General features: G+C 38.8%; 2 protein-coding genes across 2 annotated transcripts in view; one reads left to right on the plus strand and one right to left on the minus strand.

Moving 5' to 3' along the window:
* The first annotated feature begins 853 nt into the window (after positions 1 to 853).
* Positions 854 to 25,421, plus strand: part of CNGA1 (cyclic nucleotide gated channel subunit alpha 1) — a 71,405-nt gene continuing 46,837 nt past the window's right edge. The window contains exon 1 of the mRNA XM_033106532.1: positions 854 to 1,224. The gene's annotated coding sequence lies outside the window, so the exon portion shown is untranslated. The remainder of the gene's footprint in view (positions 1,225 to 25,421) is intronic.
* On the minus strand, positions 4,569 to 24,708 carry NIPAL1 (NIPA like domain containing 1). Its single transcript, XM_033106533.1, has 6 exons — positions 24,551 to 24,708; positions 15,597 to 15,860; positions 12,705 to 12,761; positions 10,413 to 10,503; positions 8,744 to 8,904; positions 4,569 to 8,254 (listed from the first exon to the last, which is right to left on the minus strand). The coding sequence occupies exons 1-6, from the start codon at positions 24,594 to 24,596 to the stop codon at positions 7,626 to 7,628; spliced, it is 1,248 nt and encodes a 415-aa protein (XP_032962424.1). The 5' UTR covers positions 24,597 to 24,708; the 3' UTR covers positions 4,569 to 7,625.

Below are 25,421 nucleotides of genomic sequence, written 5' to 3' on the forward strand. Positions count from 1 at the left end.
ACCTCAGATGTTGTATTTAATTGGTCAGGGGTGGGGCCCAATCATGGTAATTTGAATAAAGGCTCCTCAGATAAAAGTAATGTGCAGCCAGAACCAAAAATCATTGCACTGGATGAAATACTTTATGTGTGTGTATAGACATGTTTACTCTTGGTCAAGGTGTCTTGTGAAGTTTATTAAAAAGTGGAACAAAGGGAGAACGATAGATGTCCCATCAATGCCTGATGACTAACAGCTGCCCCTTGCTAACTCACCATATGCTTTATGAGTTGCCTGACATTTCGCTATTTCAGTCACCAGAATCAAAACTAAGAAGAGCAGAGGAATACAATGCCATCCTAGAAAGTGCCAGAAACCCAGAGGCAGGGAGCTCGTAGCTTCTCCTCACTTGATTTCAGTACTAGCAGGTCTCTGCAGAAGATATTAAAGGCGCCGAGAAACTGGTAGGATTACTCTGTGTATCTCGCTGGGCAGCCACACTATATGCAGAATTCTGTGGAACCTCAGGGAAGAGCCAGAGGTTCAAATATTTTAAAAGGGGGTTTGTTGTTCTGTGGTGTCGGCTGGTTGACTGTGGGAAATGAAAGTCAGTAAGTATACTTCTGACTTTAAAGTAAGCCTCATTTTCTTGTCTGCTTGGTAACAACATTGAACATGTTTCTGCTTGGCTACATAGTTTAGATCTCACCCTTTTGGTCTCATTCACAATTCTGAAAGTCATGGTGTTTGGACTGAGTGTGAGTTTTTCCAAGATTTGCACCTGAGAAGCCGCAAGCCCAAAGAACACAGCAGGTGGCTGTGAGTGAGACAGGTTTATTGAGACTTACAAACCCAGGAGACTCCCCGGGCGGGCGCAGCCGGCCAGAGTTGTAGCACTCTGCCCTCAGGCGGAGAAGAAACAAGGTTATATAGGTACGCAAAACAAAGAGCTTTCCGTGGGAGAAATCACCTGGCAGGCCCTGCAGACCTGCTCTCATGGACGCAGCGTTCCAAGAAGCTGGGAGACCTTCACTGCTGGCCTAGGTACAGAACTAGGTATCTGTTAAGCAGCATTCCGTGGAGCCGGGGGAGACCTTGACGGCTGCCCACTCATCTTCCTGTGGGCCAGGGCATTTCAGCGACACTGTATACACAGCTGTGTTTGGTGGCAGTGGCTAATCTTCACTCTGTTGGACTGACTGTACGTTATGCTGACATTGTGGAAGTGGATCACATGCTCTTATCGTGAGTACCTGCTTCTTCCAGTCCCAGTTACTCCACACTAGGCAGCAAACAAATAATACAGCCTTGATCTTGTTTGACCAGTTCCTCCACACTTTTTATTTTTCCTTTTGCTGTGGGCTAATCTTCAAGCAGCAGTCACCTCCCCATAAGAAGGGAAATTGCTGCGTGTAACCTGAATTGCACTGAATTCCTTAAGTCCATCTGCTTCTAAACCAGTTTGGGTTCTCACAGTACGACAGCATCATAGCGCCGCTGATGTCGGTCCTTCTTTTTGCCCACTAATCTAATGCAGCAGCTTCCATTTGCTGAGTGTCTGTCTCAGTACTTGCTGAAAAGCCTGAATCATTGCATTACTTAAATTACACCTTGCAAACCAGATTCTCAAACTGGTTTGAAAACTTTGCTCTTTTTCTGTGCATGCAAGATTATTCAGAAGGAGTTAAGTTCAACTAAGGTAACAAGGGTAAATAAACCCAAGTCTATCCATAGGAATTTGTTTTCTGTCTGTTTCCTCCAAGTCTTGACCATTCTAACTCAGCCTTACAGTTCCGTAAGTTAAGGAGAAGAAAGATGTCTTATATTCAAATAGATTTTATTTAAAACTATGTTAGTAATATATTGAAATGTTAATAGTGAAAACAAAGGCAAAAGCTGAGAGAAAAGGAGACCTTCTGAGCCAGAGGGCTATTTACCCATCTTGGTCTATGAAACAATTTGTTTTATTGGCTTAGGCTATAGAATACCCTTGAGTTTACTTCCTGGATGCTTGTTAGGAAAATTACTCAAGGAGGAGCCACATATCATTACCTAGGATCCATTCTAGCGGAGACCTAGAGGCTTTTCTGTCTAGACTAAACAATCAGGGCCCTGTATTTGGTTTCTATGGTCAGTAAGTCCCTATAGAAGGCATTCCCAAAGCAGTCCACAAGCATTTGGGCTAGTTTGAGTTGCATGCTGTTTTACTGGTGGTCAGGAGTTAATGCTGCATCAGAAGGCAGAAAATGGGAGGGGATTGTGGGAATATGGTACTCAGAGCATGTTTCCTTTATCTCCACTACCAACCCTGTCCATGTGCTTTCTCCTCCCCCCAGTCATGTAGTTGCTGGGGCTACACATGACTGGGTGAGAGGGAGGACATGAGGGTCTTATGAATGTCCCAGTGCAGAAAACTGGTGTGAGGCCTTGTATCCTGAGGGCTGGACAAGCTCCTCAGGCGGTAGAGCTTGGCCTAAAGAGATTGGCCCTAGCCACAGGGGAAGTTCTACATATAAAAACTAACATATCTTCTACCTCAAAGTTGTTCTCCATAGTAATGGAGTCTACAGAGATTCACTTTTCCCTCATGAGAAAATGTTTTTCATGATTTGCAACTGAAATGGAAAAAGGGTGGCTCACATGTTGAGACTGGTAGGAGGGTCAGAGAGGCAGAATGGGCTGCTCCCATACTCACATGTGGTGGTTAAAAATTGGAAAGGATATTTAAGCTGCGGAGGTCCCCCCTGAAAGCCAAGGAGTCCCAGCCCACACCAGGCTCCCCAGCCCTAATGTTCCAGTGCTGGGAAGAGAAGTCCCTGTAACTAGTTTGTAAATACCAGTGGAGATAATGGCTGAGTGAGATGGAGGGCTGCTGGAGTCCCAGGAGCTCCTCTGAAAGGGCCTGTGCACTGACTTACTCACTGATGGACTCACTCGCTCTGGGCTTCAGTGCTGGGGCAGCAGCTCGAAAGGCAACAAGCACATATGGGCAGGAACTGAATTGTCTGGCTTAGGGTGAGGCCTGGAGAGGCAGCTTTCTCCCAGCCAGAGGTGCTGGCAGAAGCCATTGTTCCTTTGTTGAGCTCTCCCCATACTCAGCCTGCACTTGCAGACAGATACCATATCTGAGCTTCCATCAACCTGGCTAACACTGTTTGCCCTGCCCTGGTGATTACCTGAGACCCATTCCCACCCAACTTGCAGGCCCATCCAAGCTGCTTCTAGTGGCTTTTCCATACAAATGGCCTCTCATGACTCATGCTGTAGACTTTTAAGAAAACTAAAATTTCTCAAAGGTTCTAAAACCTCAAACAAGCAGTATCTGACCTCGGCATACCCCATACCTTTTGCTAAGCAGCCCCAAGCCCAGCAGTAGTGGTAGCCAGCCTGTTTGAAGCTTAGCCTCTCCTCTTCCAGGCACGTCCAAGCCCAGCACAAGTGGCAACCATTGGCAGATCACTTTGTAGCTCATACCACCTGGCCCTGGGCAGGGCACAGGCAATGGCTAATCTTGGCCTGCATTAGAGCCCCATCCCAAGAGGCCCCAGAACCAAAACACCCAGTGACCAGCTTCAGACTACATCAGAGCACCACCCAACCACCTCCACAAATGACACACCCAAAGGGCACACTGGGCAGGTACCAGAGCTCTGCTAAAGTAAATCCTGCTCTGTAGAGTCAGCCCTGCACAACAGCTCTTCCACTGTAGTCATGGCCAGTCCTCACAACCAATCAGCCTGAAGGTCAACCCCTCCCATTGATGTGCCAACAGCAATCAAGTTTCAACTGCAACACGAAGGCACACACAAGCCACACAAGGGACACACCTGGAGAACCTAGCTCAGGTGACTAGGGAGACTGTGCCACTGGGCCCCACAGGACACCTACTACATAAGGCCACTCTACTAAGACCAGGAGACATAGCAGCTCTACCTGGTACATAGAAACAAATACAGGAAGGTAGCTAAAATGAGGCGACAACAAAACATGTCCCAAATGAAAGAACAAACAAAGCTGCATAAAAAGAACTAAACAAAATGGAGACAAGCAATCTACTAGATACAGAGTTCAAAAAATTGGTTACAAGGATGCTCACTGATCTCAGTGAGAACTTCAACAAAAAGATAGAAAACATAAAAAAAATCAGAGATGAAGGATACAGTAACTGAAATGAAAAATACATTAGAGGGAATCAACAATAGATTAGATGAAGCAGAGGACTGAATCAGCGATTGTAAGATAAAGTAGCAGAAAATACAGCTTTGAGCTCCTATCTTGTTCAATAAAATTATTGAAAAATAAGACAGTTTCTTTTGTTCGGGTGCCAAGTCAGTTATACAGAGACAGTTTTGTGGAGAGCCTTCTTCTAAAAAACAGATTTTAATTTCAGGGAAAATGACAAAGCAAAGTTAACCTACATACAGATTTTTTTTAAACTTGGAAAATTTATTTTTAATCTCAAAACTGAGTGGAGATATTTTTGCCATTATATAAATTTAACTTCAGTAAATTAAAAATCGAACTCCAACAAGCATAATTAAACCATGTTATTTTATTGGAAATGAAAAATTAATTTAAAATTTGTAAACTTTTAAAAATGAACAGTATAAGCATTTGAAAAATGAAACTTTCATGACCTGTGTTTATTCAAAATATTTGAGAACATCCCACATATGTTCAGAGATTTTCCCAAAGTTTTGTTGGATTGTGAAGATTGCAGTTAGTTCAGTTTTATTAAGAAAAAAATATTTGTTGGAATCATTTTGTACTGATTTGTGTTGAGATAATGTAATGATGGAACTTTCACTTGGGTTATTTTAAATGAGCTAATGTGATACAAATTGAGAAAAGTGGAAGAATGTATGAAAACTGGCAACTAATGGTCCTTACTTATCTAGTAATAGGACTATAAGAATTAAAATGTTGATTCAAAAACTAAATTTTATTAAATGCCTCATATATCAGGCATGATGTAGAGTGCTTTCCATGTGTTTGATTTTAGTACTCTTAAAACAAGGGAGTTAATTTCATGCTGTTAAATCTAAAAGATTTTATGAACATTCTGCAAGCTGAATTACCATTGACCTAAAAATAAAATTATAAGTCAAAAAATAAAATGAAACTATTATGTTTACAGAATTAGGAAAATCTTTCAACTTGGCTGTGTGAGGACAACTTTGTAATCCTTAATGACACATGTGCAGAGATTAGCATAATAAATCTTAAAATATCATGTATGTGAGATAAAGAAAATATATATTAAAATACATACATATGTGAAACTACAGTTAACACTAACATTAATCTGAATATAAGGATCCAGCATTTTATTCCTCCTCAGACAATATCTTCCTATGTGGGAAAAATTATTCTGAGTTTGAGATTTGCAATAACATTTTGATTTTTCAATGCATATGCCCACCCTGGGATTTTTAGAGTTTTTCAAATATTTCATTGTTTCTCAACATATTTCAGCTCATTAAATTTTTCTCAGTCTTTCTCGTGGGCATATGTGTCAACACCAGTTCATTTTCCAATCCAGGGTACACATGGTTTCTAGTGTTCCAAGAACCTTCAACCCAGGCACAATGCACCAAGGACATAGGTTTGTTAACGGGTGACACTTAAGAAATATCTGACACTAAAATTCACAGCCTCAGGTTGGACACCATTAATTTCCTCACCAGGAAGGTATTGGAGAAACCGATACAGTTTTCAACAGAAAAGAAAACCCTTAAAAGAATTTTTTTCAAACACTACCTTTCCCTACAGATTTTTCTTCATAGCTTATATACCTGATACACAATTAAAATGAAACATCAATCCACACAGTAAACACATATTTGACCTGATGTATCAACCCATGTATCTTCCATGGATTATCAATTTTTAAATATTTAGAATGCACTGAATTGCACTCAACATTAAACTACCCTGAAGAGTCTACAACAGCACTTTAGGACTTGGCCGTCATCTCAGGTCATCGCTGTGAACCTCAGTCACAGTTCAACAGAACCTGGGAAATGCTAAAGTCAGTTTAACAGAATTCTGAATAACAGAAAGTATTGTTATTACCCAGGATAGACTTGAGCTCGATTATAAACAACTAAGCAGACAAAACTAATAACATTTGATGTTAGAACAGAAAAATCCAATCAACCAGAAAAATTTTTCTTTTTGAATGTCACAATTTTTTGGTTAGGATTTTTGTTTTGTTTTGAGAGAAATAAGTTTAGTCTAGAAATAAGATAGCTCTTTTCTTCTTTTCCGTTAAATCAATTAGTGATGAGAAATCCGTCCATAAACATTATAGGCCACCAAGAATGTTATTCCTGCCATACACTTGGAGTGACACAGGAAAACTTTATGTATATTTTTATAGGTAAAAGTTGATTTTCCTGTAGTAGTCCCTGAGGTTTTAATATTTTGTTTTCTAGGAAGTTAACTCCCCTTCCTATTCTCCCAAAGTACTTTTCAATAAAATGTATGGAAAACATAGTCAGGATGAAATTCAACAGAAAAAGACAATCTACCACTTATTGTTGTAGAATATGTATAGTTTAAAAAAGGTTCGTAACTAATTATAATTTCCTTAATAAGCATGAACGTGCCAAATTTCAAGAGAACAATTATAACTCACTCAGGTTTTTCACAAAGATTTTTCTAGTTGCTTCCAAACAGTTTGTGGAAAACCACCCTTTGGGGATTAAACATTTGAGAAAAATTGAAGCGTACACTACAATCCTAAAATAACATAGCAATTACTTTATAAAAATCTGTACACCAACAAGAGAAATGATCTTTGGGATGATAGTAAAAGAAAGGAACAAAATGACTATGAGGAATTCAAAACTGAATTACTAGGACTCCTCCAGCAATTCAATTTTGTCTTATGTTGTTCAGGTCTGCGTTAAAAGAATTTGTGAACACAATCATTTGTTTTAGTGAAAACAAACGAACGAAAATTCTGTGTCATTTACCTAAGGTATAAAATATTTCCCTCCTCCATTCTCCCTCTTTAAAATGGTGATGAACTTCAACGATATGTCAAGAAATTACAATCCATAAGCCCTTCATGGGCACATATGTCTTTGCATTCTAATCCACCAAGGAGATTTCCAAAGCAGGCCTATTTTTTTATTTAACACTCTACCCTTTATCTATTTAGTTTAGATAGAGGAAGCTGTGGAAGAGGAGGAAAAGCATCAGTAATCTCACTTCTCAGTTTTAATAATTTGAAACTATGACTCATCTGAAAATGACTGGTACTCTGCTTATCAGTACACAGTTGAGTTTGTCTATGAATTATTGTGAGACTAAGAATAGCAGCCAAGGTCATGAAGAGCCACCTGGCAGAGCCAAATATATTGTGACCAGAAGAAAGAGATTATTCGGAGACTATCTAACTCTGACTTCTTTTATGCTCAGGGAATATTTCAAGTTTGTAGAAATGAGAAACAGCAGAAGTCTTCTGGAGAGAGATCAACACTTTGATTTTCAAATTTGATGGTCAAAAATGAAGGCATTTTTATTTGACCTCACATCTACATTATTAGTGAGAACTTTAAAAAGGTTAACTTTCCTAATAGTTCTTCTAAGAATCAGGTATTCCTTCTTCTGTCCAAGTGTCTCTTATTGGGTAAAGTTCAGGGTCTGTAGAGACTTTGACTATCAGTCCTGCTAAACAAGGTAATATCATCCTCATATCCTGGGGTTGAACATTCTATGTTCTCTAGTAAGACATATTTGTCTTCATTGCCATTCAGAGAGAGGACTTCTTTCTGAGTAGTGGATGTCAGGTCACTCCAGGTAATGTCAGTGTTTTTAAAAGCATGTAGAAGGAAGATGCCATTGATAATGGTGAAGAACCCACTCAGGGTTCCGATGATATCTCCAGCTTTCATGCCATACCATTCTTGGAATAAGATGGCGGAGCAAGTCACTACCATGGATGTGAAGAACACGTAATAAATGGGAGTCACAAGAGATGTATTAAAGGTGTCCAGTGCCTTGTTGAGATAGTTAATCTGTGTTGTCACGGAAAGCGCAAGTATAGCCAGCAAAACAAAGACCAGGGGATGCTTGTAAACTGGCTTCCATTCCAACAGTTCCTTAATGGCAATTCCCAGGCCCTTGACAGAAGACACTGAAAATGCTCCAATCAATGAACAGATTGAAATGTAGACCAATATGTTGGTCTGTCCTTTTTTGGGAGCCACGATCAAAATCAGCACCAAGGCGATCACAGTTACGATCACAGCAAAGGAAATGAATCCTGGGAGGAAGAGAAAAGAATTAGATTTCAGAAAATGCTCATATGATCATGCCTTTGTGAAATCTTGTTAGTCATGAATTTCAGTGCTTAAGTGTTTTAGAAAGAAAAGTGAGATTAAATTTAAAAACCGCAACAACATTTTACTGCATGGCTCTCAATATTTTACAATGGAGTTTCACAAAACATATCTTTTGAATCTTGCAGATAACACTATGAGGTATGGCAGATATTGTCTGATTGATTTTTTATTTTCAGAGGGAGCGAGTGGCCTTCTCCCATCCCCGTCTCTCCTTTTCATTGTGTAGAGGGGAAGCATGGATGGAAAAATAAGTTGTGTTGCCTTTTCAGAAGACTTGTAACCTTAGTACATCTCATAACCCACAACTCAGCTTGTAGGAAGCCTATTACGATATTACTAAAAATTCATTTGATGAGGAGAGAAAGTGGAGCAGAATTTGAGTAAGTGTGTCTTTCAGTTGAATCACAGACCTGGGTCTCTCAATTTCATTTCCATTTCGTGCAAAGAAGTGACTTCCTCTTCTTGTGGGGCGTGGATAACCATCACAGTTGACCCCAATATACTTAAGATACAGCCTATTTTCCCATGAATGTTCAAGTGCTCATTTAAAAAATAGGAAGACAATATTGCACTGTTGGGAGAAGAAAAAAAAAATCACTCTTGTTCAATTACCTTTTGATTCCATAGCAGCTCAAAAGTCATACTGTGGTACATGCTTCTCTGTATCCCAATCAGCTTATCTGAATATGCTATGTGACACTGAATAAACTGATTAATTTTAAAATTCAGGAAAGATGGTCAGTCAACTCTGCTTCATTGCTTTTATATCTAAAGAGTTATAATAGACATTTGATATCCCTGTAATCGTCCCGTGACCTTCTAAGAGGTCCCACTCAATTCATTTTCAATTTCCCCATCTTTTACATCTTACTGGCAAGATATATTTAGAATATGTGTGCTCATGAAAACTTCAAAGAAAGATACATGCCTAGAGAAGAATTACTCTGCTCAGGGCTGATGTTTGACTAGTACATGCAAGTACACTCACATGAGCTGTCAAAATACTGAAATGTTTTCTTACCAGATACTACTGCCCTGATATGTTCACCTATTAATGCTCCCACTACTTTGGTTGCCATGGCCCCAGGAAATAACAAATTGGCACCACCGTGGACACCAGACTATGCCGTCCTGCTGCTCTACCAGTACGTCTGCTATGGCTCCTGCACACCAGACTCCTTCTTCTGATGCCCTGGCATTACCAGTGCCCATTTGCGCCCAAGACTGTTGTCAATTACCAGGTGCTTTCCAAGAGTCGCCCTCACGTGGCCACTCACGAGGACTGCAACCTCAGTGAAAACTCATTCATTGCGTAGTGTTGTAGAGCTTTATGTGTATTGACTCATTGAATTCTCACAACAATCCTACAAAGAAGGTGAACAGAGGTGGGTAGGCCTCGTCATCAGCTTTCTATTAGAGGGTGATAATGAACTGAGATAAAAGGAAAAGAAAAAGGCAACAAACAAAACAGTTGCTCAGCTACAAAATAAGCGAGTTCGTGGATACATTGAACACATTCATTTGGGAACATAAAGAGACTCCAACTCGGGAAATTTATATCCACATTCTGTGAATGGGAAAATTATTCCAGTACTAAAAGAAAATATTTCCAGTACTAAAAGAAATGAAGAAATCTCCAAACAGAAGTATCTAGCAGACAGTGCAAGACTTTGAGTGAGAGTTGGAATGTAACCCAAACACTATGCTTTTTAAAGTCCTCTGATAGCAACGGTCATTAAACCATGATGATAACAGAAAGGATTAAAAGGTCTCTGGCAATTTGCTCTGGTAAGAGAGAAAAAATATCTGCTAGACTTCGTTGCATCATCACAAATATGACATAACGATTACTTCACGTTAGCAGGCATCCAGGCGTATGCTCTTCGAGTTTTCTCAATAAGACAATCTATTGATTTCCTATTTCTACTATGATTTATTATGCAGTCTTCTCAAATTATTTTTGTGATTTTTAAAATTTTGTCTTGAGTATCAAATATGCTTAGTAACATACTTCTTGTGGGTTAAGTTTATCATGTTTTAAAATCCCTACAAAAGCCACACTCCTTATTGCTCACATACCTTATGAGAACACTCAGAGCGCCCAGCGGGGTGACCAAGGTGGCAGGTGCAAAAGCATAAGCTGCAAAATTCGCAGCCTCTCCTGCTCCCACTGGAAAGCAAGCAGCAGCATTAATATTAGTCAGAAGAGAAAAACAAATGACACATGCCAAGCAGTAGACTTTTAACCCAAAGACACTGACAGATCTAGAGGGAAAAGAATAATTTAACTTTTTTTATGGAGGGTGGGGGAGTGTTGATATTAAGGAATGCAGACAAACTGTAATTACATGGATACAAACTCAACTAATGCAAAAAGTGGTGACAGATGAATACACATTTTAAAGGACTTTCAATAAAGATTTTAGTCACTTGAGTACCAGAAACATATTTGGTCACTCAGATGAAATCTAGTAGAGGTAGCTTTGGAGTAAGTAGAGAATTATTGTGTTTGCTCAAGAATACCTACTGTTATGCAAATTAACAATATAACAACTTGTAAATTGAGAATGTTCTGTAGAGAGATCTGCCTAGGCAGGAGACAGCCAGAAATGCCTACCAGAGGCCCAAGTCGTCAGGCATCTCTGAATTGCAGATGATCTCCAAGCATGTAACACTATCTTCATAGCTCAAGGAGATCCAAGCAGCTGTTTTAAAGTCCTAACAATGTGCTCCAGTAATGTCTTTCTTACCTGAGGAACTCTCAACTTCCATGAGATACTGTGATGCAAATAACTTTTAGAGTGGGGGAGATCTCCTCTAAGAGCTGGGCTCTTGTGTGGGAGCCAAGTTATTCTCAGAGGTCACCACTGAACACTTACCCACAGAACGTAGTATTTCACACTGGGAAACTGTGCTAAGCAAACTTATTGTAGAGAAATCTTCTAGAATGGGCAAAAGACACCAGCACAATTTTTCTTTTTCCCTCTGACTGCTATGACCCCACCTCACGCCCCAAGCCAAATCTGCAGGGGCACTCACTCAGCTTCAGGAAAACATCACACAACAAATAGAAACTTACAGAACAGAACAGTTAGGAGACTGTTCTCTTAAGAAAAGCAATGGCAGTTTTCTTAGAATAGTAAGCTTTCTTAAATACTTTATATTTTTATCTTTACAGACAGCTTTCCAGGAAAATATTGATTTCATCATTAAAGTACTGAATGTTTGTCACTGGATAAAATCTCTAATGTTGAAGACTTATATTTGCCTTCAATACTGGTATAAACTTTGTACATGATGAGAATACCATTCTAAGTGTAGCCATATGATATTCTCCTTATATTTTCATTCTGTTGTGTGGGTAAAGAGTGAGGAGATGAGAGAGAGAGAGAGAGAGAGAGAGAGAATCTTGTAAATATCTATTAGAATCTTTCCAGTATAGCCCTTGTCAGCTGTTACTCAAATGAAGAAAACAGATGTGAAAACATCTTAAAAACTAAGTATACAAATTTAGATTATTTTTATTCATTATTTTAAAACTCGCCATTTATTAAAGAAAAGTATTCCAATTCTTTCTTATAATAGGATCTCACAAATATTAAAATGTGTCACTTTGTATGGAAAAAATTAATGGAAGTTTTAAGGCTTCTGGCTGCAGAGGGAGATGACTAGCAAGTGGTGTGAAACTATAATTTATGAGGTCCTTTCTTTGGAAGTTTTAGGTTTGGGGTTTAAGAAAGTTCAGAGGTGTCAGGAGGGAGATAGAAATCTGCAAAAATGCCTGAGGGAGATCACACTGTCTTTTATTTGGATACCACCTTCGCAGTTAGAAAGTGCATTCACATTCTAGAATCTCACTTAATCCTCTGGGCAAGTCTAGGAGGAAGGAGAGCACAGAGAACCTTCATCTCCTATCTGTTCAGTGCTGAGCAGCCAGAGGGGCATTACTTGATCCACGTTTTGGTCCTGGCCAGGAAAAGGTACCCATTCCTTAGAACCTAGGCAGCTAGCATAGCCACAGGTTTGAATAAGGGGCTGGGAAAATTTTGGAAGAAAGCATTTCCTTCCATTGTCATGGGGAATAGAATATAAGAGAAATAGAAGTTTGTGATAAAATATAATATTTTAAACGTTAACTTTTCCCCTTGCGTTCCAAGGCAGTATTGAGAACAAGAGGATGGGGGTGGGAGAGTTAAGATTAATTTTAATACACATGACTTATTTTATATGTAAGACAAAATATTACAGCCACACAAAAGTTTCCAAACAGAAATGCCATCCTTACCAAGAAGATAAATTAATGAATTTTGAACAATTCCATGCAATTTATCATTTTAGAAGCACACACTGTTCTCAACATTAAGGACTTACTTGAGAGTAATCCTGCCCACCAAAGCCATTCCTTGAGGTAAGAATGTCCACCTTGTCCTAGGAAAATAATAAACATGAAAATTAAGTTCTTAAGTGGAGGAAGAAGGTTTGGAGAACTGACTTCCAGAAAAGGTACTAAAATATGGTTGGAAAAGGCCAGACTTAAGGCCCAGTCAGTATATGTAGTCTTTTAGCTTATTTATTTGATCATTTCAAAGATCTTCTAAGCTTTCTATTACACAAACTTTGCTTTCTATAGAAAGTAAGTTTTTTAATCATCAGGTTTACTATGTTTATGCTATTTTGAGGTGTGGACATAGAGTGGAAGTTCTAAATACTCTGTTTCAGCAACAGTTAAAATTAAAGACACAAAACCATAAATCATGAATTACATCAGTACCTAATGAGGACCTTAAAGAAAGAAGATGGTCAACATGAGAGCTCTAAAGATTTTGGACAGCCAATCAGAGAATACTGAGCATTAGCCAGCTGGACTCTATTACCTACCCTGGCATCACAAAATCAAATTTGTGTCAAGTCTCCTGAAAAGGACAAAAAGCTTTCCTAAGGTATCCAAAGAGTTATCTTCCCACTCCTGTAGTCTGTGACCTTAACGCATTGTTATGTTTGCTGTAGAAAATGGAATTTTCTCACCAGTTTTAATACACTTATCCCTGTGAGTTTGACCTATCTGATTTTGTTATAGTGAAACTAGGCAGGATATATTAGCTATGAAGATCATCTTGTAAGGTAGTTAACGATATTTACTTAGGATTTTCTCCTTACAAAATTTGTAAATGACTAAATTGGAATCATATTACAAAATGATTTCATAATCTGTCTTTAAAATACTTAATATCACAAATACTTTCTCATTTCCTTAATAGGTGAATATTCCAAAATCTGGCATATCATTATTTATGTAGCCTGTAAGAGACCATATGTATATATAATGTTTCTAGTATTGTTCTCATTATATAAAACCCTTAAATAAGTATCCTGGCATGTAAATCTAGGTGGTATCCTTGTGTACTTCTTAAGATAAATTCCCCAAAGTGGAATTACTAAGTTTTAAGACATTAAGATTTTTAAGCTTTCCAAATTGCTCTCAGGAAAGTTTGTACAATTTAAACTGCCCCTAGCAGTGTTTGGGAGGGACGCTTATTTCCCAAAGTCCCTTTCTAACACAGAGCATTATCTTTTAAAGAAAAACAAATACTTTGTTAAAATGGTAGGCAACAACCTAGGAGCTCATTGTTATATAGTTGGTATCTCTTTGGGTGAATACATTTACTTATGTATGCTTATTGGCCACTTGCATTTCTTACTTTGTGAGTTTCTTGTTTTTATGTGCTTGGCTTATTTTCTGTTAGGATACTAATCTTTTTCTTATTGACTGCAGTCACTCTTTATATATTGTGGATCTTTACTACCCTTTGTCATATATTTTGAAAAATTTCCCCCATATGTCATTTCCTTTTTAGTTTTAGTTAAAGGTGTTTTCATATAGGATGTTATTGTGTGTCAATCCGGATAATCTTTTCCTTTATATAGAACAGATTCTTCCTTTATCTTTAGGCTTAGAAAGACTTTCTTTTGGTTTTTAAAAAAATTATTTCAAGTTTAAGGCTAAACTATGTAAAATTTATTTTGATGAATGGTATAAAGTAGAACTTTTATATTTTTCTCTTCTAATATTTGCCAAGTGTCTTAATACTTTTGATCGAATAATTCATCCTCTCTCCAGTAGACTGAAATGCCACTTTAAAAAATCATACATTAAATTGCTGTAGGTACTTGGGTCCCCTTATAAGTTTTTAATTATCTTATTATTTTGTGTTATCTTTTTAAATGCCAGTACCAAACTATTTTAATTAAGATAGCATTATAGCATGTTTTAGTTTCTAATAGTGTAAACATCCCCTCAATGAACTCTTTAATAAATTTGTTTGCACAATTTATAGTCATTTATTTTTCCATCTGAACCTTAGGAAAACATTGATCTCTTTTCTGATATTATTCTTGATAAGAATGAATAGGAAATTCATGGTTAATGAAGGATAGTCCAGCAGAGCTACTCAACTGTGAAATGTCACTATTAATAGCAACCTAATTCTATTGTTATCCATTTATTGATTTAACAGCTATTTACTAGGTGCCAAGTACTATGCTAGGGAAAGTCCCCATTCTTGTGAATCTACTATCGATAAACAAGTAAACCTATTGATAAGAAGTACATAAGCAGTAAATGTACAATGACAAATTATCCTAGGTATAATGAAGGAAACCATTAGTGCAAAGACAGAGAGGAACAGCGTGGTGGTGAGGGAAACCTGCCCGGAGAGGATGGCCAAGGAAGGCCTTTCTGGGGTGATGATATTTAAGCTGAGAGCTCAAGGATGAGTCAGCCAAGTGAAGGGCAGGGAGAAGAGAGTTCCAGCCCAAGTGAAAAGACCTTGAGGTCAGAAAGAACTTGGTACATTCCAGGAACCAGAGAAAAAGTAGGTGACTGGGAACATAGAAGATGAAGCTGAGAGGTAGCAGGAGCCATTTCATGCAGGAGTTCGGAGTCTGTGGAATGATGTCTAGATTGTATTCTGAGTGCAAAGAAAAGCCACTGATGTGGTCTGACTTGGACTCCCAAAATTGCAGACAAAGCTATGAGAGAATCCATATACCACACTCTAAACCTCATGAAGCAAGAATTTTAGTCTCGCCTTAAAGGAGACATGGCTGGCTCCGTCCTGAGAACTGCTGAGAAGAGAATTGCTAAGAATGGAGATAGAGGCAAGATAGAGACTGTAAAATGTTATTACTGTAGCATTATGATTTGACAGTAGGGTTATTTCTGCAGTTAGAAACTTGAATTTGTTAGTTGCATCCATTTCTTACCAGCTCTAGTAGCGCCCTTGTTGGCCAGTTGCAAGAGGCCCTTCTTTTTCAGGATGAAACTGGAGCCAATAAAAATACTGGAACTTACTGCCAGTACCAGGCCCACATAAAGACTGTATTTGTTTTCTACATTTGCAGAAAGGCTCAGGTTGGTTAGGCTGGAATTCGGGTCCCTGTGGAGGACAGAAGCCAGCACCTGTGACACATTTGTGATCTCACACCAAGCCTGGGAAGAGTTCGGACAGACCAGAGACAGCATGTAGCCTGGAAAAAAGGAAAGAAGGAAACGTCAACAAATGAAAGGGAGATGCATTCATGTTTACTCCCTTTCTGCAAGTAAAAGTACTTGAGTGAGTGGATGGTACTGAAACACTGGTTTTCACTGCATGAAGAGAAGTCCCCAGCAGATGGTCCTGTGAACATGTTGAGTTTGGCTCACACATTCTTAAAATTTTTTTTTTAATTTGCTTAGTTGTCATCATTTAAATATGAGAGATTTTTGCATGAAAGTCTGGATTCCTCATAAATTGCAAAATCTTGGCAATACTTGGTTCTTTGTTCCAGAAAAATAATAACCTGCTGGAGCAGCGAGTAGCTGTTTAGACCTGGCTTGTGTTCAGCAATTCATCACAAGCCCCCCACATCCACTTCACTCCTTCTTACCAGCCTGTCTCCTGGAGAACAGTGTCTGTGACACCTGAATGTAGGAAAAGAGCACAGCAACCCCACTGGTCTCGAAATCACCATGTTATAGGAAATTTAACCCATTTGGTGGGGTAGGAATTGTATACTTCAGAAAATGTGTTTAAAAGTGGGTTCAGTTTTCTATACCACTTTCCTCAAAGAGAATGATTTTTCAGGTCTATAATCTACCTTCTCCTAAATAAAACCGAATCTAATAATCTAATAGAAAAATGAATTAACCATCAATAAACTGTTTTTTTGTGTTTTGTTTTCTTCTTTTAGAATGAATAGGATACAAATAAGCATGTAATTCACTTAACCAGGCCCATTATAAGTACCTTGGAATTCTGAGGCCAAACACTACAACACAAAATGAAAACATTTTACCCTACATAAGAAACTTTTTGTTAATCTGTTCTCCATTTGAAAAGCTGTCAACAGGTGACATTGTGACTAGGTTTTCTGACTGTCTTCTCAACGTTTTTTTTCATTTTAAAAGGCATATTTTCCCATTATGAATTACCCTAAACAAAAAAGGGCAAAGAAAAATCAATCAGGTATAATGTTAGAATTCAATGAAAACAATCAGTTTTATGTCTCAAAAATCTTAAGAAGGCATAACAAAACTAAAACAAAACAAAACAACAAAAGACGGTTTGACCAAAAGATGTCTTAGCAATAAAACTTTACTAATTGGACCTATGCTTCCCTGGCAAAACATTATGAAGTCATTTGAATTTTATCACATATAAAGTTTAGAAACAACCATAAAGTTCAGGTCCAGAAAAAGGTAAAATAATTGACTTTAAGTTTTTCATGATTATTATTTCATTTGTCTCTATTACTTGAAAATGAACCAATTTTGATTCAGAGATACAGGATAAATTCTGAGAGAACTTCTAATATTCCAAGGAGAATTATATGATTTCAGGGATAGTCTATAACATTGAGGAATTTTCAGTCAGGTTGTTTTAGTAAGAATTGCAGTATATTTTCAAATAAGCTAGCCTTTAACAATCTTGTTCTGGGTACTATTCATCTCATCTAAACCCTAAGAATGGACCGTAATTTTTATAGTAAGCATTTTGATTACGTTGATTCCTGAAGAAACATCTGACTAGGCTTTCCAGTGAATTCCATGGCTGTATGAGTGTCGCTTACTATGTAGTTAACATAACCATTCCAAAACTTCATCTTTGAAAACAGTGTGGGTGGATCTCATTCCAGTGAAACAATATTCTTTGTAAGCTGTTGACATAGCAGAAGGTTTCCGACATTTTAGGGGGTGTGGGGGCAGAGGATCAGGGAGAGCAAATAATCTTTGTTGCATTTTGTAAGTTCTCATTGTGAGCGGCGGACATTAATGCCCCAAGTTTTATGGCAGGAAAAATAATAAAAACCTTGTTTAGTTACTGACCTTAGAACTTAAATTGTTTCATGTTTTGGGTGCATGCTAAGGAGAGAGCCTACAGCAGATACAATTGAAGGAGGGAGTGAGGGAGTGAATGGTGAGTTAGTGGGTGTGGAGTGAAAGACAGAAGGGGAGAGATGGGTGACGTAGGATGTGTGGGCAGGGACTTCGTGGAGTGTTTCAGAGGAATCAGATCTCAAAATCAGTTGACTTTCTAAAATTGGAGTGAGCAATGTAATTATACCAGGAACTTAACCCAGATGTCATTCAATGCAGAAAATCTATTACATTCGTTATTTTTCATTATACCAATTTATACTTCTGCCAGCAGGCAGCTACATTACTTCTTCAATGTTATTATTTATTTTTCTAAATATTGAATAATTAATATTTAGGAAATATGTGTCAGTTATAAAAACAAACAATTCAATACATCAATGAATCAACCACCCAATTTAGAAAATAAAACATTACCCCTTAGAGGTAACGACTATCCTGATCTTCTGCTTACCATTCCTTTAAAAAAAAAATTTCCCCTATATGATTATATCTTCATGTAATAAATTATTTAGTTTTGTCTCGTGTTGCACATATGAAAATGTAATTATACAGTGTGTATTCTTTGGGACTTGCTTGTTTTTGAGATTTATCAATGTAGATGCATGTGGCTACAGGGTTTGTTTTTTTTCCCCCACTGTTCTATATATTAATTTTCTATTTTATAGTTGTAGACATTTGGGTACTTTACAGTGTTTTTGCTTTTACAAACAGTACTGCTAATGTTCTCAACTATGTTGAACCATAGGTAATATATATTTGACAATTTTTGACCCTACAAAAATAGCAGTTTCATATGGTTCACCTTAATACATATTTTCTATGTATAGGTGTCAATGTTTAATTGAATACATACAACTTAAAAATTTAAAAACAATGTTATATTTCCTATAGGACTACATGCTTTTTCCCTTAAGCTCTATTACTAACTATCCATTATCATGGGCAAAGTCGAGTAATCACTCTTGGCTTCAGTTTTTTCATCTCAAAAATGAGGAAGTTTGACTTGATGGCTGTGAGATTCCTTCTATAATTTGGTGCTTTGATTATAAGCTATCTTTGTTCCCAGAGTAATTTACTGACAATCTTGGTTGGCTCATAAAAGTTGCTGGTGGACCAGCTCTAAACTCATAGGCACTTGTAGTTGGAAGATATTTTAAAGAAACTGATGCCAACATATTAAGTGACTTGCCAAAGCCATGTAACTGCCAAAATCAATGCCAAAAAAACCAATTCTCAGGCTACTGTTCCTTCTATTTCAGAAAAGTAAAAACATAAAGTACAAACAAAGCCAGCCAGAAAATTGTTATTAATGTTTATACAAAGATGAAATGCTTTGAATAGTTTTTTTCAAGTACAATTTAATTATAGAGAATAATAATTCAAATTGTTCAGTTTATTCCATGCAGTAGGATATCTGGTTTCTAAGAAGTCAGTGATTGTATGAAATTCCATTTTTAATCACTGCAAGATATTATTAGTTTGAAAAAAATCACTGTCTCGCTGTCTAGTCTGTGTGTTAGTTTGGTTTATTATTAAGCAATTATTCACTCCCTTACCCTTACAATGTGGGCAGAGTATTCTTCCCCGGATGTTGGGATGGAAGTGAGTTGTAGCCAACGGGACATTGGCCAAAGTGGTATGATGGAGGGTCCAAATGCACTCATGTGTTAGGTTTACTCTCTTGCACCTCCGTGCTTGTCAGGAATAGTGCTTCCCTGAAGAGCTGCTGCCCATCAGCCTGGGCCCCAGAATAGAAAACATGGAGCAGATCTGGCCTCATCCTACAAAAAGGAGCCAAACTGAGGTGGACATGTAGCCTGACACAGACACCAGGTGAATCTAGTCTAGATCAGTCAACCATCAGCTGAAGTAGGGACACATGAGCAAGAAGATACAACTGTTGTTTGTAGCCACTGAGTGCCATGTAGCAATAGCTGACTGATACACCTGCTTATTCATATTAGCAAATGAAAGAATTTCTGTCCCTTATGATATCAACCAGGGTGAATCATGTCACTCCCCTGCTTAATCCCTCCCTCCCATGAATTTTCATTGCAATTATAACAAAATCTAAATTCCTAATCCTGGAGTTTTTTTTTTAAAGCTTTACATGCTTTGAAGCTTGTAAACTTCTGACATTATATTACATCTCTCTCTTTCTCATTCTCTGAAACAACACTAGTCTTTTCCTCATTGATTCAACAAATATTTATTGAGTATCTATTATATGTTAGGTATTTTCTAAAAGCTGGGGATACAACAGTGAACAAAAGAAAATTCCTGCTTTCTCACATTCATTCTAATGAAGAGAAGTAAGATAAACAAGTGAACTAGTAACTACATAATATGCTGAGTGCCATGGACAGCAGTGAAAGCAGCATAAAGTAATGCTTTTTAAAAAACAACATAAAATGGAAAAAACTCTCAGCTACTTGTAAATGCAAAAATTCTGAGGCAGGAATTTGCTTAAGGGATAGAAGCAATCAGCCAAGCTGGCTGGGGTGAGACAAGAAAGCACAAGACCAGATAAAATGAGCAGTTAGATAAGTAAGTCTAATCTTGTCATTTCTCCTTCCAAAATTCTACAATGACTTCCGTTCTTATTCAGAAAACATCTAAAATTCCCACCAAAGTTTAAAAGGGCCTACAGAATCCTGCTTCCAGCTATCTCTGTAACTTCATTTCCTACTACCGTTTTTTCTCTTTCGTAGACTAAGTTCTTGCCCTTACTTAGCCTGAGTAGTAGAGTGAATAGTGGCTGGCATAGCTAGTTCCTTCTCATCACTGACCTCTCATTTAAAGCATCACCTCCTTAGAAAAGCCTTCTTTGCCTTTCCAATCTAAAGGAAGTCTCAGTCATGTTCCATCATAGTGCCCTATTTAAAACTGCCAATCAAACAAACTTCCTGTTACAGTTTAATTATGGTTTTATGACAGCATTGTATATCCATATAGCTATTTCATTAATTCATTCAACAAAATAGTTGTTGCTCACCTACCATGCAAGGTACTATGTTAGGAATTCATTTATTCAACACGCAGCAAATTCTTACTGAGTACTTCCTAGGTGCCAGACCTGTTCTCGGAGCTGGCCAGATAGTGATCAACAAGGCAGCTGAGCAGGTCTCTGTTCTCACAAAGCTGATGATTTTAGTGAGAGAAGGGACAAATAAAGAGGAATAAGGGGAGCAGAGTAGGAATGCAAAATACCTTAGAGCAAATTTGGAGCAGAATAAGAACGAGAAATAATTTTGAGCAAATTTGAAAATCAAATCGTAGTATATTTACGTATCAACACTGATAGGGCTGGGGAAGAAGCCCATTATTTCAATTAACCAAAATAAAATGGAAAAGATACTTTTATTTTTAAAGTTAAAAATCTGTATCTCTAAACGAGATCTTCCTCCTATCAGTGTGTTTAGAAACCAAGAACTTTAAAACTGTTAGCCATCAGATTTCCTACATAAACTGCTGTTTGCACACTTTACTATCCGTGTATTACTCAAGTTACTAAATTGTTAAGATAAAAATCCCCTTGAAATTTAAAAAATATTTAAAGAATGAAGATGTAGGAAAGAAACCTAAAGAATATCTCAATAAGCATGCATTTATATCAAGGTTTTTAAAAACAATCGTGTACAGTTCATATGAAATATTAAACTAAACGTTTAATAGCATATTGTTTTCTGAACAGCCTTTAGTGGAGATTTTTCACTACCTTTAAACACTTCTGAATTTCAGCACTTAGGAAATCTGTGGAAGGCTGGACAAAACAACTTGTGCTTTTAAACTTCTAGTAAAAATCTGGAGGAAATCTTTTTTAGTACAGCAGCTATATTTTACACAGAAAATGCAGCTTGTCCTGATAATAAAAATTGTGTTTATTTTGTGGAATTTTGAGAAATGTTTACGATATGGATGTTTCTTAAGAGTAAAATCTCAGAATCACTAAAATGTATACATTGTATCCAAGAAGCCAGAGATTGGGGATGGACAGCTACAGAAAAAACAAGGGCCCAAATAATTTTGTGCCTGATTGGATCACATGAAACTATTCAATTCTCTGTGTCTTGGATTCTCTATCTGTAAAAAGGAAATAATGGCTAGCTACCTAATAAAACTCACAGAATTTAGTATGTGTGAGAGTAAACTGATACATTTTTATGTGAACCTGTTTTGAAAATTTAAGAATATTATATACATGAATATGGGACGTGTCTTAATCAGTACAAGAGAGGTACAGCCAGTTCTCTAAATTAAGTTCGTTTTCTTCTTTCAAAACCATGAAGACAGGCTGAATCAGGTCTAAATACCACCTATGTCATTTTTCACTCTGCTAGCTGGCTGCACCCTGGGAAAGTGGCTCACTCAAAGAAAACTTTGAAAACCATCCTTTTCTACCTCCAAACTTAACTCTCCCTCCTGCAAACCAGGTTAGAATTCTCCAGAAGATGTACTGGAATATACATGTTTGTCCTCCTAATAGCCTAGTCTTTCTGTCCTTTGTGTCCCCTGGCACATAATCTTCATGCAGTTGGTGCTTCACAGGTGATGGGTATATTTCTTACACTGTATTTTCATGGAGTTATATTTTCATGTTAATAAAGTTATTGGCTGTTGAACTCAAATTAAGATCTGTAGAACAGGTGACATAATATTAAAAAAAACTAAATTAAAAAAAACACTTTTCATATATGTTTAAAGTTATTTTTTGAGATAATTTTGGATGAGAAGGCCTTTTGAAGCATCTATGGTTTTAAAAATAAAAACCACAGTATGGGGTTAACTTTTTCTTCATGGAAGTCCAAGTGCAATGCTCTATGCTAAGATCTCATGATGGACTCCTTGTCCGTTGGGTCTCAGCTTACATGTTACATTCTCTAAGGGGCCTTCCTGAGTGTGGAGTCTGAACATCACACCTCTCAATACATGACACATGGCACTTAACCACTCTTTTCCTTTTCTATTCATTTGTTTCTTTCATATTATCTGTCATCTAGATAGTAAGCTGCATGGGAGCAGGAACGTGGTCCTAGAGTTTAGGACCAGACTATCCTTGCAAATTCCTCCATGCTAGTCCCTCGGCCAATGCCTGGCACATGGATATCTTGCTATTCGAATGAATGGAAAATGAAAAATTGAGACTTTACTCCATGTCAGGCTCTGAACCGTGTGCTTCATATATAATCCCACCTGCATCTTTTCCTCACAACTGTAAACTATAGAAATTATTCTCAATTTATGGACAAAGAAAAACTCAAGGAGGCTAAATCACAGCTGAGAAGACTGTCTAATGCCAAAGCCTACTCTCTTCCCACCACTACTGATAATGTGGATTATGAGTTCTCTCAAGTCTTTCCCATCAGTCTCCCACACAATTACCACAATCAATCACAGTTATTAAGTGTTGAGCTTGAATATTTCTTCTTGGGACTAAATGTATTACCAAAGCAGGAAAAACATTGGGAAGTTCAAACAAGTTGGTGTAACTCACACACCCTCCTTACAGTTGGGTAAACAAGGGTTGATGGGTTAGTAACAGTCTGACTTACTGGTTTAGGAATTATTTAGACAAAGGTCACACAACCTCACTATCTAGGAAATCTAGATCCAGTTGCCTTAGCAACCACTTCCAAAATCTCAGCTTTTGAAGAGTTTGTGAGTTGTTCAGGCATTTTCTCTTTCTTTGTGTCTCTTTTCTCTTCTCTCACCATAGTTTTGATTCGCCATAGTTTTGACTTTTGACTAGTTCACTGCTGTTCTTTTTTGTTTTGGTTCTTTTTTTTTCCTTTTTAACTTGCCGCATCAAGGAATAAACCGGAGGGGCCAAGACAGAAAACTGGGGAAGTTGCCAGCAACTTTGTAAAGGTATAGTTTTTGTCACGCCACTCACTGTCCTCTCCATCTTTACGTCATCAGGTAAATTAAAAATCAACTTTCCCTTTGGCATTGTAAAAACCGTCATTTCGGTTGATACACACCCTTCTGTCGCATCCTTCTCCCCTATTTCGGTCCCCTGGTCTCTACTTTTATCCGGTCTCACGGGCGCCTACTGACTAGAAAGCCTTCCAGTGTTGTAGTAAATACCTGGACTAGGGTGGGAGCTGAAACCCCAGCCCAGCAAGCAGTGAGAAATCCACAAATGACTGCGCCCTGTTCGCGTTTCCTCTTCGGTCGGGCTCTTGCTTTAAGCAGCCAAGAAGTGACTGCACAACGAGTCAGACCGAGCCTAGTGGGCAGGGGACGTTTTCATCTCGAGGAGGAAAGATGTGGGCAGCCCAGACAAGTCCAATGCGCTCCCCCGCGGTCCAGGGCGCCTGACCTTCCACAGTGCCTGACCCTCACGGAGCCAGCGCAGGGCGCAACACCGCACTCTGGCCGGGTCCCCGGGCACGCCCTCTGCCCACTGGGTGACGTCGACCGCAGACTCTGGAAGCAAGTCTGAGTCAGTGGGAGCGTCTATCCCAGACGCGACTTGGGAGTCTTCCCACAGCATCCCGAATATCCCGATCACCAGACTCAGCACGCTGTAATTTACATGGATATGCCTTCCGGACCAGAATGAGAGCCACTTATGTCTTGTTCGACTGACTCACGCTTTCCCAGAGTCTGGCATATTGTAGGCACCAATAATAAATAGTTGTTGCCTGGCTGGCTGACTGCTTGAATGAATGAATAAATGCTTGAATGAATGTGTTAAGAGTCGGTGTATCCCTTTCTCATCTCCACAAGTACCCGGGATCCACCGGGTCTCTTCGCCACCCAGACGCCAGGTCCCCCGGCTCGGGGCAGAACTCACCTTCTCGGCAGGGCTCTCCGGGCGGCAGCCTCACCTCTCCTCCCATGGTCCCCAGACAGGGCTTTCGGAGCACAAGCGCTCGCTCCTCACCCACCTGGGCTTCTCCTCCACTCCATGGATCGGAGTTCCGGCTGGGATACGCGGTCACCGATCCGGGGGCGCTGACCCCACCCCCTGGAGCGCTTACCCCGCCCCTGGCAGCCTCAGCCAATGGGGATGGCTGGGTGGGGCCTCCACGCGAGCCACGCCCACGAGCTCCAGGTTGAAAGCTAAATTCTTTGTGCCAACGCGGCTGGCGGCGGCAGCTAGTGGTCTGTTGTGTGACAGGCGGGATCTCTAACTGCCCCTCCAGACGGCTGCTGCAGCCGCTCAGTGAAGCACAGACACCCCGTCCCCTGCCCCCCAAGGGTAAAGGCGTCTCTCCGACTGTGGAGACCGCCGAGCCAACTCTCGGGGCATTTAGTGGAGTAAAGCTGTGCTGAGTCTCCCTTCTGGCTCGCCCGGGTCGAAATGACTCCTGCCGCTGGATTCTGAGCTTCGGATGTTTAGCGGCTTTGTATGGAAGTTGGTGGCCACTGGTATTCTGCTCTGATTACCAGGCTAAAGTTTATTCTGGTGGCTTTAGAATAGACTTTGCCCTTTTGCACTATTATCAGCTCCTCCCACGGTCGCTCTGCTTCAAACTCACGCCCCCACCCCGATTTTCTTAGTCATGTAGTTATTTGCAATAAACCCTAGAGGAAAAGCTGTGCTCAAACTGAAACGACTTATTCTTACAAAATACTAATAGCTCACATGTATGATATTCTTGCTTTAGCATGCATATGTAGGCACTTTATATGTATTAATTCATTATATCTCTCAACATAGT

The sequence above is a fragment of the Rhinolophus ferrumequinum genome, chromosome 5, assembly GCF_004115265.2.
Source record: "Rhinolophus ferrumequinum isolate MPI-CBG mRhiFer1 chromosome 5, mRhiFer1_v1.p, whole genome shotgun sequence".
Lineage (NCBI taxonomy): Eukaryota > Metazoa > Chordata > Mammalia > Chiroptera > Rhinolophidae > Rhinolophus > Rhinolophus ferrumequinum.

Coding starts and splice junctions, on each gene's coding strand:
- NIPAL1 (XM_033106533.1), bottom strand. CDS start 24,596: ATGGGAGGAGAGGTGAGGCTGCCGCCCGGAGAGCCCTGCCGAGAAG. Junction 8,905..10,412: donor GCTCTGAGTGTTCTCATAAG/GTATGTGAGCAA, acceptor TTCTCCCAACAG/TGCAATATTGTCTTCCTATT. Junction 8,255..8,743: donor AATGAAATTGAGAGACCCAG/GTCTGTGATTCA, acceptor TCTTCCTCCCAG/GATTCATTTCCTTTGCTGTG.